This window comes from Protomyctophum bolini (assembly GCF_963924005.1).
Source record: "Protomyctophum bolini genome assembly, chromosome: 2".
In the NCBI taxonomy this organism is placed as follows: domain Eukaryota; kingdom Metazoa; phylum Chordata; class Actinopteri; order Myctophiformes; family Myctophidae; genus Protomyctophum; species Protomyctophum bolini.
The window spans coordinates 31,179,373-31,197,813 of NC_137863.1; the positions used below are offsets into that span (position 1 = coordinate 31,179,373).

An 18,441-nucleotide genomic window follows, 5' to 3' on the forward strand; every position below is an offset into this window, starting at 1 on the left:
AGTCTTTGTTCAAATTTCCTTTTAAGTACATAGAAGATCCGTTTCGCAGACAGTATCTTCTGATACTTGCTCACCTTCTGTGTTTAAATCCGTCTTCTTTCCTACAACAAACCGTTACAAACAGAGCTATTCTGTTCATGTCTATTATATAGAAACACAACAAAGTGCAAGATCGTCACTCAGTTCACGTATTTGGGTGTCATCCCAGTACCGTGGGCCTGCCCACGTCCCCCTCCCTGAGACAGGGACCCCCACCCGTCCCCCTCCCTGAGACAGGGACCCCCACCCGTCCCCCTCCCTGAGACAGGGACCCCCACGCGTCCCCCTCCCTGAGACAGGGACCCCCACCGGTCCGTTCAAGGCAGAGCAGCGCGCTTCCCTCTGCTGTCCTTTCTCCTGTTGCTTCCCTCCATTCGTTCTTCTTTGTTCCTGATGGGTTGAGTCACATCGGTCGGGCCACGGCCTCACAGAGCGGACACTTTGACGATGCTGACGCTAGCCGAGCTAGCGGTGGTGCGGACGCTCGGCGTGGTCGGGGGGCATCCTCCCGGGGGACGCGGGGGTCTCCGTTGGGGGGGCTCGTGGAGGCTTAAGGCGGGGGGAGTTGGGAGGCTGATTATGGCCGTGGTGATCTGTCTGCCCTTGCAGTTGATCCTGCTGACGTCATCGGTCTTCAAGTTGAGACTGGAGCGACTGGGGTATGGGGGGGGGGGGGGGGGGGGGAGAGAGAGAGAGAGAGAGAGAGAGTATGCAATGGAATATCACAGATGATTCTGGGTATTAAACTCTTTTAATTTAGTATCATTCAGTGGTGTAAACTAAAGTAACTAAGTGCATTTACTGTACTTAAGTACAATTTTGAGGTATTGTTTATTGCTTTTTTTTGGCCAATTTTCAGTACTTTTACTTCTACTACACTCATCTCAGAGGCAAATATTGTACTTTTACTCCACTGCAATTATTTGAAAACTTTACTTTACTAGTTACTTTGTAGATTTTGATTACCATTACAAAACATGCATTACCCACTTCAGCCCTATAATATATAATAGGGCTGTACATATTATGTACATTTCGGCCATTTGAAAATAGCCGATCTACAACAAGCTCACATTATTCCAAGGAAACATGGCGCTTCCATGGACAGAGGGAGGGCTAAGGGCGGCATACCGAACTGGGGGTCCTTGGGTTTGAGAACCACTGCCTTAATTATAGGTTGTCTTTTCACCTGGCAGTTCGCGATGGCAGCTCACCACACTGTATGTGGATGGCACTCAGCTCCTGCAGGGGACCCGGCTGGGCGGTGGTGTCTCCGGGGCGGCCTGCAGGGGGCAGCGCCGTCGCTGCGCTGCTGGTGTCGGGCAGAGCCACGGTGCTCTTGACCCGCTGGGTACAGCAGCAGCAGCAGGTGGCGCCAAAGGAGCTGTCCTGGCTGGACACGGAGGGGCTCTCCGTGTACCTCTGCAGGGACGTCTCCAGGCAGTTCTGCTCGTAGTATATCTGCTCGTCAACAAACTCATGGGCCTGGAGAAGGACGCACACACACACAGTGAAAAGTGGGCCTAAATGGACTGTGTTGTAAGTACATAAAAGAAATACATGAATAAAATTAGTAAATGAATAAATCGTTACAATGACTGCGATTGACAGTTCAAGTGGACTCACGGTTGTCTTCTCCAGACAGTGCAGTAGGTGGTGGTGTTGGCATTCTATCAGCGATATGGTCCTACCCAGCTTCTGTTCATCCACCTCTGTACCCTGCACGCACGCACGCACGCACGCACGCGCGCGCGCACGCACGCACGCACGCACGCACGCACACACACACACACACACACACACACACACACACACGCACGCACAGGTGCACATACGACAATTTAGCCACTATATGTCTTAGGCTTATTAAAAGATGACATTAATGGTGTAGTCCCACAGTCATTCTCCTCAGTGGGTGGAGAGCCCTTCTGGGAACTGGAGGGTCAACAGTGGTTTGTGTCAGTGTCCCTGAGCAAGGTACCTAAACTTCTAACGGCTCCCCAGGTGCCGTAATAATGACACCTACTGCTCCTAAAAGTTAAAAACTTTTTCGTGTCAAGGACCCCCAAATCAACATTAATTATGCCACGGACCCCCCCCCCCCCCATTTGAAAACGTATGCCAGTGACCCCGATAAGGGATTTTTACGGCTCTAACAGTGATTCCGAAACATATTTATTTCATGGACCCCCAGTTTCACACGCATTATGCTACGGACCCCCAATTTAATGGAATTTCTATCTCTGGTACCACAAAACTATTCAAGAGACAATGACTAAAACTATAATAAAAATGTGCTGCCAAAACTCCAATCCAATCAAATTTGCTGCCCCCAATGGAACCCTTGATGTTGAGTACCAAGTAGGGAGGCACTGGGTCTCACTTTTCAGAGGCTTTGCCTGGCTATTACCCGGCTGGGGATTGAACCCTCGACCTCTCAGTCTCAGGGCAGCCACTCTAACGACAAGGCCACTGAGCTGGAGAATTCAAGCCTTACTTCAATTCTATACAGACCAATGGCTACCGTTTGCACCCAAAATATTTGCTATGCAATTAGGTTATATATACTGTAGCTACTGTAGCTTATATTACTGACTGTGTGAGAGAGAGTGGTGATCCCGTGGTGATGTGTTATGTGAGGTTTAAGCCAATGCATATTAAGAGTATATAGAAATCTGAATACTCGAGGAAGTAAACGGCAAACGGAAAGAGCCGTAGGTAATCCACGGCATAATGAAAAAGAACTGCATCTACAAAGTGTGGAGAAGAGAAGAAACGTATAACTGTATAGTGTATACATTGCTTCCTCAAGAGGACGGACAGAGTTTGGTTAATGGAGTCTTGGGGACTACCGTTTGCACCAAAATATTTGCTATGCAATTAGGTTATATATACTGTAGCTTAAGGTTAACTTATATATACTGTAGCTAAAGGTTCTGAACAAAGTATAATTAAAGCTGCTATAAGCAATAATATGACAAAAGAAAATTGGTATTCAGACAGCCAGCAATGGGTAAAACGCTCCCACATCTGTGACACATCTAGGGGCCACAATCTGCATTCAAAGATTTTCCCATTGGTCGATTTGCCTGTCTGCTTCCCGATTGGTTAGTCATTGCGACCAGCTTTTTTCCGACCAATGACAAAGCTTCTAGGGACATCTTTGAATGCAGATTGCGGCCCCTAGATGTGTCACAGAGACTATATTTGTTTGGGGAGTGTTTTACCCATTGCTGGCTGTCTGAATACCAACAAAATAAAAGGTCATTAAAGTTTTGACATATATTGCTTATAGCAGCTTTAAGTCATCATTATCAGTAATGTCTACGGCCCCGGGCCACTGAATAGTCCATTCAGTAACCTTAGCAGTATGCTCAGTGACTGCCTGACTGTACTAGATGCTGCAAAGAACATTTTTATTCATTTTTCTCAGCTTTAATGAATAGAGATCCATATGCACTCACTCAAGTCTGAGATTGGTTCTTTGAATCTGATTGCTTATTTTGTGCATTGGGCATGTCACATTTTTGGGCTAATGCCATCGTTATCCGCCTTGCTTTGTGCAATTTGCACAAGTTTACAAAGCAATTTCCCCTTGCTGAAGCATTCATTTGTAATTAAGGGAAATGACATACTACCGTTTTGAATTCAGTAAATCGTAACATTGAGGCTTTGTACGGTCGAGGATTTGTTTTTGATGTGGAGATTGTGGGGAAATATTAAAATAGAAACAGATCGCTGTATAAGAATGATCTGAATTTGGCCGCAGACTCCCACCAATATGTTCTTCCAGGGACCCCCCCCAGAAGAAAAGAGTTAAACATTTAAAAACGTTCACTCTGAAAGAGTACATATTCAAAGATTTGCGGCCACATTTTCAAGATTTTTCAAAAATAGCAGACCTACAAGCTTGTAGATCTTCTGTTTTTCAATAGCTAAATTATAACATAAACAACAAAAGGGGTTCCCGGCTTCCCGGATTAAAATGGATTAAACTGGCGTACCGATTTTGGGCATGTCATTACAGTAGGTAAACAGTACTGCTAGCACTAAGCACTGTTAGTGTATTTGAGTTATTATTAGGGCTGTCAAATGATACAAGTTTTTTTTTATGCGATTTAATCACAGCTTAAAAATATGCCCCTTTCTTGTGGGAACCGAAAGATAAGACAATCTCTAGCTCTCTCTCTCCATGTCTCTGTCTTTCACACCGTTATTGTGCTGTTATTTGAGCCTCTATATGTAAATTGTGCAGCCATTTATGGCAATAACCAACTTGTGCTTTTCTCCATCCACATAGGGCTAGCTTCTCTTTCATCTCGTTTCGATCTATCAGCCATCAGATACCAGAGCGATGACTATAGTGCAAAGTGGATGGGATGTATGGGGCGGGTCATCTAAGCATTGTAATTGAGTTACAAATTTAATCTAATACATTTTTCAAATTGATTTATTATTATTATTATTATATTTTCACAATCTGATACAACGCGGACTAGCCTACTTTCTAATGTTTTGGTAATTTGCGCGACAGATGTATGCATGACGGTATAGAGTTTCAACTAGTGTATTTAAGAAGAAGATGATCAGGTAATATAATTGTGAAAAATAATAATAACAAAAATGATTGAAACAAAGAATTAGTGAATTGTTTGCTAGCGTGCTGCTTGTTTATGTTATGGATATACATACTGTACAACTTTGTCATGAAAGATTCAACAAAAAAATACTTATAACTCGCACAAGTAAATTGCAAACAGTGCTGTGGGGCGGGTCTTTGCGTAACCGCTCCGTCATTTAGATATATGCGGCTATGCCGTCTATCTGTGGCATATCTGTTGGATCGGCTGTTCTGGACAAACAGATCTCCATATACGCCTATTTGAATTATGTGAGCAAATTTGGCTGAGGGACTGCCATTGGATTTTTAGTTTTTTTCATGTCATTATGAAAGCAGGGAATCATAGCTTAAAATTGACATTGGTTGTTCAGTTTGACCCACCAGTTTTGGAGATATGGCTTATAGAGTAATGTCTTGCAGAAAACGGAGAGTTTAGAAAACAGGCTTGAAAGGTTCACTTCTGTGGACGGTAAGATTACACCTATGTTTAAGCATTTACATGTAAATTTCAGCTCTCACATTTATTTCAGACATGCTCTAGAGTCTGCCTGTGGTATTAAGTCATTTTGGATTTTAAAAAAAAGTTTTTTCCTCTAGCTAGAGTTAAGTCAGGAACAATGCAAGTTGCATGAACGCAATGCACACAAACTGAACTCAGCAGGATGAGAGAACACTCTGGTGTCTCCATGTTTTCCTTTATTTGTTGTCGAAGGTCTGCCATTGGGGAGAATTCCTCACAAAAAAAGCTTGTGTGTTCGGAGATTGGGTCTTTTGATGTACCGCATGATTGATTTAGTCCGTATGACCCTGTCCCAGCTGTCCCTGACGTCTCAATGTAGCAAGAGAATGTCACAATCAATCCAGACAACTTTTTATTTTTCTCTTCCAGAATCAACTTTACTGATCACGGTTTCACAGGGTATACTTTATTTTATTTTATATATGTATTTATGTTGTTGCGATCTCTCAAGTTTGATTAACCCTGTCAATGTGCACAAGAAACGGTTGTTAAACAAAATGTGCTGCAACCTACTTGCTCTACTGGTTGCCAATGATGATGATTATTATTATTATTATATTAATGATGAATGATGAATGATTAAGTATTAATATATAGCATGTCTAGAGCATAAATACAGGATACACTGTACAGATAGATGCAGCATACACATACCCTATTCCTAATCACTGTACTGTACTAATACCTATACTACCTATTGACTTTATTTATTTGTACATTTGTATTCTTCTGTCTGTCTGTCTGTATTGCTTTGTTGCATCGCATTGTGTGCTTTCACAGTCTATCTATCTATCTATCTATCTATCTATCTATCTATCTATCTATCTATCTATCTATCTATCTATCTATCTATCGTACCATTAATCCCTTTAGTAAAACACTACTAATCCTCTATGGTCCTTAAGTCTAACAAGGCTAATAGTTAAAGTGACCTTCTGCACTAAGGGTAAGTGGTACCTCTTTATCGTAATACCTGACAGAGTCTGTAGCTAGATAAAAAAAATCAATGTTGGCGTTTCCCAGATTTCCCCCGGAATGTTCTCTACGAGTGAGCCAGTCATTTTTGACACAAAACAGACCCACTCAGGAGAGAACCGAGCGAGTGACAGCGCTGGTGACACCAGTGTGATTTGATGTGCCTGCACTGCCAGCCTCATCATCTCATACACTGACAGCCAGGCTCAGGGTCTCTCAGCGCTCTACAGATGGCATGTATATGGTAATTCTAATCAATCCCAGACACCCATGAGCTTTCAGTACCGGACTGGATTCGATCCGAATGGATTTGTATTTATTTTTTTACTGACTGTGTGAGAGAGAGTGGTGATCCCGTGGTGATGCATATTAAGAGTATATAGAAATCTGAATACTCGAGGAAGTAAACGGCAAACGGAAAGAGCCGTAGGTAATCCACGGCATAATGAAAAAGAACTGCATCTACAAAGTGTGGAGAAGAGAAGAAACGTATAACTGTATAGTGTATACATTGCTTCCTCAAGAGGACGGACAGAGTTTGGTTAATGGAGTCTTGGGGACGGTGTGTATATACTTTTCCAATTTCACATAGATGACTTATCTAATATTACAAGAGAAAACCTGCTCGTCACGAGCAACACTGCTGCACACTTCCATGGACACGATCACACGCCACGGAGCACGGCCAGCCTCCCATGGACCCGATCACACGCCACGGAGCACGGCCAGCCTCCCATGGACCCGATCACACGCCACGGAGCACGGCCAGCCTCCCATGGACCCGATCACACGCCACGGAGCACGGCCAGCCTCCCATGGACCCGATCACACGCCACGGAGCACGGCCAGCCTCCCATGGACCCGATCACACGCCACGGAGCACGGCCAGCCTCCCATGGACCCGATCACACGCCACGGAGCACGGCCAGCCTCCCGGGGACCCGATCACACGCCACGGAGCACGGCCAGCCTCCCATGGACCCGATCACACGCCACGGAGCACGGCCAGCCTCCCGGGGACCCGATCACACGCCACGGAGCACGGCCAGCCTCCCGGGGACCCGATCACACGCCACGGAGCACGGCCAGCCTCCCATGGACACGATCACACGCCACGGAGCACGGCCAGCCTCCCATGGACCCGATCACACGCCACGGAGGACAGCCAGCCTCCCGGGACCCGATCACACGCCACGGAGCACGGCCAGCCTCCCATGGACCCGATCACACGCCACGGAGCACGGCCAGCCTCCCGGGACCTCGTAAAAAAACACCCTCCGATCCTGCACAAATGTGCGCGCCTGACCCACGCAAAGTGTAATACCCACATTTAATACATTTACCCCAAAACACACACCTAGCCTCGCATTAGCCCCCGCACTGCATGTTGGGAAGGACACAGCTTAATGTAGGGGTCACCGATTGCTGTGCAACATCCCCCTCATGTTCTCACCACCCAGTTCGGCTACACCACACACACTAACCTACACAACTGTCCACACGCAACACAGGGCCCTTAACGGCTAGCTCACATGCCCATCCCCACGCAGCAAAACACAGCTGTGATAGGCCAGCCACCCACTCACATGCACTACATCTCAAAACACAGCTGTGATAGGCCAGCCACCCACTCACATGCACTACATCTCAAAACACAGCTGTGATAGGCCAGCCACCCACTCACATGCACTACATCTCAAAACACAGCTGTGATAGGCCAGCCACCCACTCACATGCACTACATCTCAAAACACAGCTGTGATAGGCCAGCCACCCACTCACATGCACTACATCTCAAAACACAGCTGTGATAGGCCAGCCACCCACTCACATGCACTACATCTCAAAACACAGCTGTGATAGGCCAGCCACCCACTCACATGCACTACATCTCAAAACACAGCTGTGATAGGCCAGCCACCCACTCACATGCACTACATCTCAAAACACAGCTGTGATAGGCCAGCCACCCACTCACATGCACTACATCTCAGCGCCACAACACCAATAGTTGGATGCCACAAATAGTTGGATGCCACAAATAGTTGGATGCCACTCTTCTTCCTACAAAGCCATGCCAAAACAAAAGACACCTCTCGGCTATTTAGCAGAATCTTACACTGACAAAGTAGTGCTGTACTGTACATGAAGCACTTTATCTCATCCCCAGGCTTTTTTTTTGTTGCCCTGGGTGAGGGAAGTTATTAAAAGTGCAATAACTGGTATCAGTTATAACTTAACAGCCCTTGGGCTGATATGGCAGTAACTATATCCGATCACCACAAGTGCCACCGAGTGCTGAACTATCACCATGAGTGACCTGGCTGTGGGACTAGGAGGGACTCGGCATGTCAAACAAGCCAGCGTTGATTGTGACCATATGGCCAGGCTGGGTATATGTGTGACTGTGAACAAGCCTTCAGTTGGATGACCTCAGGAAATTACAAATGCCTAATCGTTTTTAGTTACTAGTGGTGCAAAAGTAATTGGCACTATTTGATTGAAATTATTATACAAAATAATGTTTTGGGGGTCCTTGACATGAACATGTTTGAGAACGACTGACATAGAAAGTCTTTCAGAAAACTGTCAGGATTTAGAAGGCATTTGTAGGTCCTCAGGTCTAAATGGGTTAAATATGTGTAATGGTGACAGCCCTATAGCTGGCGGTGGTCTGTGTCTCACCGTGAGCTCCAGGAGGTTAAATATGTGTAATGGTGACAGCCCTATAGCTGGCGGTGGTCTGTGTCTCACCGTGAGCTCCAGGAGGTTAAATATGTGTAATGGTGACAGCCCTATAGCTGGCGGTGGTCTGTGTCTCACCGTGAGCTCCAGGAGGTTAAATATGTGTAATGGTGACAGCCCTATAGCTGGCGGTGGTCTGTGTCTCACCGTGAGCTCCAGGAGGTTAAATATGTGTAATGGTGACAGCCCTATAGCTGGCGGTGGTCTGTGTCTCACCGTGAGCTCCAGGAGGTTAAATATGTGTAATGGTAACAGCCCTATAGCTGGTGGTGGTCTGTGTCTCACCGTGAGCTCCAGGAGGTTAAATGTGTGTAATGGTGACAGCCCTATAGCTGGCGGTGGTCTGTGTCTCACCGTGAGCTCCAGGAGGTTAAATATGTGTAATGGTAACAGCCCTATAGCTGGTGGTGGTCTGTGTCTCACCGTGAGCTCCAGGAGGTTAAATATGTGTAATGGTGACAGCCCTATAGCTGGCGGTGGTCTGTGTCTCACCGTGAGCTCCAGGAGGTTAAATATGTGTAATGGTAACAGCCCTATAGCTGGTGGTGGTCTGTGTCTCACCGTGAGCTCCAGGAGGTTAAATGTGTGTAATGGTGACAGCCCTATAGCTGGCGGTGGTCTGTGTCTCACCGTGAGCTCCAGGAGGTTAAATATGTGTAATGGTAACAGCCCTATAGCTGGTGGTGGTCTGTGTCTCACCGTGAGCTCCAGGAGGTTAAATGTGTGTAATGGTGACAGCCCTATAGCTGGCGGTGGTCTGTGTCTCACCGTGAGCTCCAGGAGGTTAAATATGTGTAATGGTGACAGCCCTATAGCTGGTGGTGGTCTGTGTCTCACCGTGAGCTCCAGGAGGTCGTTAAATATGTGTAATGGTGACAGCCCTATAGCTGGTGGTGGTCTGTGTCTCACCGTGAGCTCCAGGAGGTCGTTGAGAACTCCGCTGCGTTTGCTCTGGAGGAAGGCGTTGGAGCTGCCCGTCTTGGCCACTCGTATCCTGCACAGTCTGGCTTTCTGCGCATGCAACGGGAGGAAGAAGAAGAAGTCAACGTCAGCCTATGTAGCAGTGGTGGTGGACACTGGACGAGTATTCACTATTCACAAGTGTTTGAAAGAATATAATGTACTACAGTGGTTTTCAACAATGTTTATACCAGGGCCCACTATTTATTCTGCACTTTAGCCACGGACCATGAGGTTTAGTCTCTCAGACCCAAAACTGAAGATTTGTTTTGTTTTTGTCCACATTTCCATGCTGTATTTAGGAGAGATAAGAGGCAAACGTTGCTCAAAATAACAATTCTTCTACATTTTCTAATTGTGTAGATTCTTGAAAATTAAGTAATAACAATAATTTAACTCTTGGGAGCATACAATGAAACTAAATGGACCCTTACAGGTCCATTTAGTTTCATTTTACACTCTCAAGATTTAAATATCTATAAGGGTCCATTTGGTTACCAACTCTCCATCATTTAGCTGGTGACCACCTGGGACCCCCTCAAGGACCACTTGTGGTCCCCGGACCACTGGTTGAAAACCACTGGTAATAAGAATGACATATATACTTGTCAGGTTCAGGCTCTGTATTACACTGAATGAATGAATGAATGAATACAAGCCCCACATATCAGGGCTACATAGTCTTAGTTATACAAGCTGATCACCTGATCACCAATCACATCGATATGCTAAACCCAGTAACACATACAAATGACAAAGTACATATTTTAAAAAATGAGCACACAACGCATCACTCACACAGCAACGGGCTGTGACCTTCACCTATTTTCAGTATATGTAGCGCCAAAGTTTGGGTTCTCAAATTCTGCCAGAACTGATCCGACATTTTCGGGCCGGGCCTAAAATGTATGCTAATTACACAGGCCGGGCTAGGGCTCGTGCTCCATGAAAAACTAATATACGGTATATATATATTGAATTTATTTTATAATAAAAACCAGTAAGACGCGCAAACGTGGGAAGCGAACGCAGCTGAGACCCTGAAGATCATGTCTGTCTGTCTGTGTGTCTGTCCCGCTGTTACTGTATATGTGGACCTGGCCCCTTTTGTGCCCATATATGGAGCTGAGTGATTGCTGATGCAACACACTCCATATTTGGATAGCGGGACAGACAGACACACAGACACACACACAGACATGATCTGCTAGGTCTCATAGTAAGTCATGCTCACTGCGTTCGCAATAATTCTGTTCTGTTTGCATTTATCAATTATGAAGATTGCGCTGACTGGCGTTTCACTTCTACTCTTTGATTGAGTTCTCAAATCTTCCGCTGTAAACCTGCCATTTCTCTCTTTATGTGTGTCCCATTACCACTGTGACCTCAGCAGTGGTGGAAAGTAAGTACTGTACTTAATTATTTGGATGCCCGTGGCAGCATAAGCACACCTAACCTGTGCCATCCGTCCACTCTCACTCTATGCTCCTCCGTTTCATTTCCGGGTTAACAGCGAGGTGGGGGCTGTTGTTGCTTGAAGACAGGTTTCTGAACTGCCCACAGCCTTGAGACAGAGTAGTTTCTGAACTGCCCACAACCACGAGACAGAGTTGTTTCTGAACTGCCCACAACCACGAGACAGAGTGGTTTCTGAACTGCCCACGGCCCTCCTATGAGACACAGAGTGGTTTCTGAACTGCAAACAGCCCTCCTATGAGACACAGAGTGGTTTCTGAACTGCCCATGGCCCTCCTATGAGACACAGAGTGATTTCTGAACTGCAAACAGCCCTCCTATGAGACACATAGTGGTTTCTGAACTGCAAACAGCCCTCCTATGAGACACAGAGTGGTTTCTGAACTGCAAACAGCCCTCCTATGAGACACATAGTGGTTCCTGAACTGCCCACGGCCCTCCTATGAGACACAGAGTGGTTTCTGAACTGCAAACAGCCCTCCTATGAGACACATAGTGGTTCCTGAACTGCCCACGGCCCTCCTATGAGACACAGAGTGGTTTCTGAACTGCAAACAGCCCTCCTATGAGACACAGAGTGGTTTCTGAACTGCAAACAGCCCTCCTATGAGACACATAGTGGTTTCTGAACTGCCCACGGCCCTCCTGAGACACAGTGGTTTCTGAACTGCCCACGGCCCTCCTATGAGACACAGAGTTGTTTCTTAACTGCCCACAACCACGAGACAGAGTGGTTTCTGAACTGCCCTCCTATGAGACACCTAGTGGTTCCTGAACTGCCCACAGCCCTCCTATGAGACACAGAGTGGTTTCTGAACTGCCTATGGCCCTCCTATGAGACACAGCGGTTTCTGAACTGCCAACAGCCTTCCTATGAGACACAGACTGGTTTCTGAACTGCCCACGGCCCTCCTATGGGACACATAGTGGTTTCTGAACTGCCCACAGCCCTCCTATGAGACAGAGTGATTTCTGAACTGCCCACAGCCATTATATGAGACACAGAGTCGTTTCTGAACTGCCCACGGCCCTCCTATGAGACAGAGTTGTTTCTGAACTGTCCACAGCCCTCCTATGAGACACAGACGGAGTAGAAAGTACTGGTGCTGTGTTGTCATGAACATTAGTGAGGACCAATTATATGAAGATAGGTTGAAAAGACACAAGCTGACTTCAGGTCAAAATGACCTTCCCCCCCCCCCATGCAATGTCATTGGCTACTGTCTCCCCTTGAAGCTCCAGACACTCCCTTCTCCCCCCTGCGGGGTAGAGCCATTTGTCTTTTAAATATCCACTACTTTGAACAACGGGCTGTCTGGAGGTGTGAAGTTCACTCCCGAGCCCCATGGGGGAGAAAGGGTGATGCCAGGAGTCAGTTTGACCCCAGGCAGAGATAGTATAAGTATGCCTAAATTCATATTTATAAAATGTTCCAGATGAAAAAAGAACAGAGATGATTTGAATCGAATATTTAGGAAAAGTCATGGAAGGGGAACCTTCTGAAAGACCCCACAGACCCTCAAGTGTTAAGAACATGTACTTAGTTACTTTCCACCACTGAGTAGACTTCCTGCTGCAGGTATCTCCTCCTCAGGTGATCCAGGAGGTTATCACCAAGCAGACGGGTGATATTTACAGAGACAAACATGAAGATCATGTGCCTAATAATCCTCTCCCCAACCTAAATCTATTCAGAACAGTAAGCCTATAACTCAAAACATTATTTTCACCCCAGAAAATTACCATTTTGCTCATGGGGATCAGAACAATGACAAATATTTGTAATATCCTTATTCGCGCGCACACACACACACACACACACACACACACACACACACACACACACACACACACACACACACACACACACACACACACACACACACACACACACACACACACACACACACACACACACAGAGGTTATGTTATGGCTATATGATTCATTCCTCTTCATATACCCGCAGTAACCTTGAACTTGTAGGCCTAATGAAGAGCAGGTGTGTGTGATAATGTGGTCAGTTGCAGGATAGGACTACATTAATATCACATCTAATTGAGGTTCCTGTGCTTTCTATTCTCTGACTGCGAGAGACTGAGACAGATAGATGAGGAGACCTTGTTGTACACCAGAGTCCCCAGGTGGCAGCCTAATTGTAATGGGAGCCCGGAGCAGCCCGCCATTATGGCATAACGAAGACGGATGAGGAGAGGTGGAGGAGGAACGAGAGAGGGCGGAGCACGAGAGCAGTGGTGGAAAGAGATTTTTTCCCCCAAATGTACTTCAAATATATTAAAGTACAATTCTCATGCAGGATGTCCCATTTCACAAGTTCTCCAATTATGTATAAAATGTATAAAACATATTTAAATAGCCGAACTATAAGCTCACAGTGAAATGTATAAATTTATATAGGGGCTGAATGTATTTAAATGTATATAGGGGCTGAATGTATTTAAATGTATATAGGGGCTGAATGTATTTAAATGTATATAGGGGCTGAATGTATTTTAAATGTATATAGGGGCTGAATGTATTTAAATGTATATAGGGGCTGAATGTATTTAAATGTATATAGGGGCTGAATGTATTTAAATGTATATAGGGGCTGAATGTATTTAAATGTATATAGGGGCTGAATGTATTTAAATGTATATGGGGCTGAATGTATTTAAATGTATATGGGGCTGAATGTATTTAAATGTATATAGGGGCTGAATGTATGTAAATGTATATAGGGGCTGAATGTATGTAAATGTATATAGGGGCTGAATGTATTTTAAATGTATATAGGGGCTGAATGTATTTAAATGTATATAGGGGCTGAATGTATTTAAATGTATATAGGGGCTGAATGTATTTAAATGTATATAGGGGCTGAATGTATTTTAAATGTATATAGGGGCTGAATGTATTTTAAATGTGTATAGGGGCTGAATGTATTTTAAATGTGTATAGGGGCTGAATGTATTTTAAATGTGTATGGGGCTGAATGTATTTAAATGTATATAGGGGCTGAATGTATTTTAAATGTATATAGGGCTGAATGTATTTTAAATGTATATAGGGGCTGAATGTATTTTAAATGTATATAGGGCTGAATGTATTTTAAATGTATATAGGGCTGAATGTATTTTAAATGTATATAGGGCTGAATGTATTTTAAATGTATATAGGGGGAGAGAGGAAAGGAGGAGCAGAGAGGAAGTGAGAGTGGAAAGGAGGAGACGTAAAACAAGGTGATGAAATGTGAAAATGTGATCTACGTCTACGCTACATTCTCTCAGTCTCTCAGTGTTGTTTTTGGCAGCAAGTTTTGATTTTAGTTTCAGTCCTAGTCTCTTGAATAGTTTTAATTTAGTTTTATCCATATTTTAAGTCACCTGGAATGTTTTAGTGTTAGTCTAGTTTTAGTCCACTAAATATCATAGGACTTTAGTCGACTAAATCTACAGTTCGACTAAAATGTATTTTGGCGGGCCTTGATGCCGTTGTAATGACTGTCTTTGCTGAAAATAGACGATCTACAAGCTCACAACGCGTCGCGCTGCGACGCGTTGTGTGCTTGTAGCTGCGATGTGTTGTGAGCTTGTAGATCTGCTATTTTCAGCATGCAACTAATTGTAAAATGACTTATACTGGATCTCTTGTCCACTAGTCCCTTCCTAACATTTTAGTCTAGTTTTTATCTGTTGATGAAATTGTCAGTATATTTAGTCTTAGTTTTAGTCATCGTAGCTTAGTTTTCATCTAGTTTCCATTTCGTTTTCGTCAGTGAAAAAAGGTAGTCGACGAACTTAGTTTTAGTCGACAAAAACAACACTGCTCTCTCTTCAATGCAACGGTTCCCAAACTCTAGTCCTGCAACCTCGTGGCCCAGTGCATGAGGATATTACGACTGGGCCCCCAAATAATTGCCAAGACACTAAGATGTCAATTTAACATTGAATATAAAACATTTAAAAACCTGAAAAATGACTTTTCCAATAAATAGGAACTTGAAGCATAGCCTAAGCTCACTATGTTACGTTCCATTGATCCAAGCCTTGAACCCAATCGATTGATTGATCATTATAATGCTCTGAAAATGCCTGGGCCGTGAAGACTTCGGAGATCTTCAAGTACCGACCCCCCACGCTCTGTCTCTCTCTAGACAGTGTAAGTCATGAATTACAAATCAGATATTCTCCCGTTCCACCAGAGTCCACCTATACACGACTGTCTTGACTCTCCAATCAGTCATGCCAGTCCACAGAACACGTGGGTGTACTTTTCTTTCCTGGTGTACTTCTGGATTCTGACCTCTGTCTCGAGGCTCCGAAAAAAACAACAAATACAAACTGGGTTCGTAGAGTTGGCACATGTACCAGTACTTTCTATACCCCTAACCTTCATAAAGTTGTCCATGCCCTTATTCCATCTGGCCCAGACTATACTGTGACGCCCTCCACTCAAGTCTCAGCGAGGGATCCATACACCTCCGGCCTTTTTGTGCAGAATGCGGCTGCCAGACTCATTGCTGGGACTAGGAGATTAGAGGACACATAACCAACAACCCCGGTACTGTAGCTGCACTGCACTGGCTGCCCAATAACCTTTAGACTTTTGATTTTAAGAATGAAGTTGTTAACTTTTAAAGCTCTTAACGGCCTGGCACCTAGATATCTAGCTGAGCTGCTGGAACCCTAAATGTGCCTGTCTGCAGTGGTGGAAAGTAACTAAGTTTAAGTACTCCACTTAAGTACAATTTTGTGTAGTATTTCCAATTAACAATACTTTTACTTCTACTCCACTAGATCACGTTCTATCCAGACTCAGATCCAGCCTGTGCCAGGTGTGGTCAGGAGTCTGCTACGCTTAGCCTAATAGCCACATGTTTTGGTCGTGTCCCAGATTGACTACATTTTGGACAGAGATATTTAATACCTTCTCGTATATCTGTAACTCAACCATAGATCCCAATCCAATAACGGCGCTGTTTGGTGCACCTCCAGAGGGAATACAAATACCAACTCAACAGGCTGAAGCTATAGCATTCTCCTCCTTACTTGCCAGACGCCTGATACTATTTAATTGGAAAAAAGCAGCGCCGCCATCTCACAAACATTGGGTGGAGGATGTTATGTCACATCTCAAGCTCGAAGAACTTAAATATACGATCAGGGGCATCTGGCAACCGTTCCTAACCTACTTTGCGGTAGTATTTTCTACATAACCATTGGCCACCCCCCCCCCCCTTTTTTCCTTTTCCTTTTGTATTTTTATTTTTATTTAATGTATTTTGCTTTATACTTTATTTCAGTTATTGTTGAGGTCATAAATGTACAATTTGGAGGGTTTTGTTTTACATTGTATTTCAGACAATAATATAATATATATAATATAATATATATTTTTACATGAATGTTGAGTACTGGTGTTGTTGTTGTTGTTGTTGGTTTGTCCGGTATCTGTCTTGTACCTGTCCTGTCTTATGTTCAAAAAAACTTAAATAAAAATACTTGAATAATAATAATACTCCACTAGATGATCTCGGATCTCGGAAACTGATATTTAGTCGACTAAAACTAGACTAAAACATTCCAGGTGACTAAAATGTGACTAAAACTAAATGAAAACTATTCAAGAGACTATGACTAAAACTAAAATCTAAATTTGCTGCCAAAAACAACAGTAATATGAACATGTTTTTATTTTTTTTGTACAATACAATAAGTCGCCTGAAAATAAAAATAAATTTAATATAACAATGTATTCATAATGTGTAGTAGTGCACATACAAAGTTGTACACAGATCGGTGCAGTTATAGGTGTAAACATTTAAGTTGCATTTCGTCCTCTGCCTGGTGGAAATGTGTGTGCATAATTGCACGGAAATCACACGCTGTGTTAATGATTTGAGGCATTTGGTTCAAATCATACAAAGTTTGGAAGGCAATCTTAGCCAATCAGGATGGAATATGGGAAAGTGGACAGATGTGTGTTGATCTCATTACTATATAGAGATAGTGTATACCGATTTGCGTGATGTATGGATAAAATATGTACAGAAATGTGTTTTACCAAAATCGGCCTCATGGTGGTGCTATAACCGGCAGATGTGGCATTTCTTCCTCTGCCTAGTGGGAATGTGTGTGCATAATTTCACAGAAATCGCACGATGTGTTATTGATTTGAGGCATTTTGTTGGAAATGGACAAATCCTGCAAACTTTGGAAGGCAATCTTAGCGATTGGGTATGAAATATGGGGAAGCGGACAGGTCTGTATTGATCACATGACTGTAGAGATAGTGTGTAGCGATTTGCGTGATGAATGGAAGAAATCTGTACGAGTAATATAAAGAAATGTCTTTTGCTAAAATCGGCCTCATGGTGGCGCTAGAACAGGCCATTGTGGAAAGTTTGTGACAGAGGTTCGTCGTTGGCATCCGCGGGAGTATGTGTGCACAGTTTGGCATCAACCGGGCCAACGGTGCCGGAGATTAGCTGTACACGGACGGACGGACGGACGGACGCACACACGGACGGAGTGCAGAACGTACTCTCTCCCCAGGCCTTCGGCATCAGCACAGGTCTTGATGACCCGTCTGGGAACATGACATCACCCTTCCCACGGCTGCAGGGTTGACTGTATACAGCTGCCAGGCAGTGGTGGAAAGAGTACTCAATTGTTTTACTTAAGTAAAAGTACCAATACTGCAATTTAGAACTACTTCCTTACAAGTAAAAGTACGGAATTGAAAATGAACCGAAATGGCCGAAATGTATAGGGTTGAATGTTTTCTAATTAAAATTAAAATCTCCAAAGTAACTAGTAACTAAAGTTTTTAAATAATTGTAGTGGAGCAAAAGTACACATTTTGGCTCTGTGATGTAGTGGAGTAGAAGTAAAGGTACTGGAAATTGTAAAGTACAAATACCTAAAAATTGCATGTGCTTAAGTACAGTACTTAAGTAAAAGTACTTGGTTACTTTCCACCACTGCTGCCAGGTTAGCGCTAGCATCGTAGCCTTGTACCGCACATAGAAGGCGGCATTCAGAGATTGTTGGCAAGTGCAGCGTCGGCACTCTCACGAGACGGGTGCTGAACTTTATAGTCCTT

The 18,441-nt window shown here is 44.1% G+C and overlaps 1 protein-coding gene across 1 annotated transcript in view; it reads right to left on the reverse strand.

Moving 5' to 3' along the window:
* Positions 1–464: 464 nt before the first annotated feature.
* LOC308333906 (A-type voltage-gated potassium channel KCND3-like) overlaps positions 465–18,441 on the reverse strand; it is a gene marked incomplete at both ends in the record, with an annotated part of 109,982 nt that continues 92,005 nt past the window's right edge. Inside the window, 4 exons of the mRNA XM_080790429.1 lie at positions 465–693; positions 1,229–1,524; positions 1,666–1,758; positions 9,810–9,911. Coding sequence (XP_080646555.1) covers positions 465–693; positions 1,229–1,524; positions 1,666–1,758; positions 9,810–9,911 — 720 coding nt within the window. The remainder of the gene's footprint in view (positions 694–1,228; positions 1,525–1,665; positions 1,759–9,809; positions 9,912–18,441) is intronic.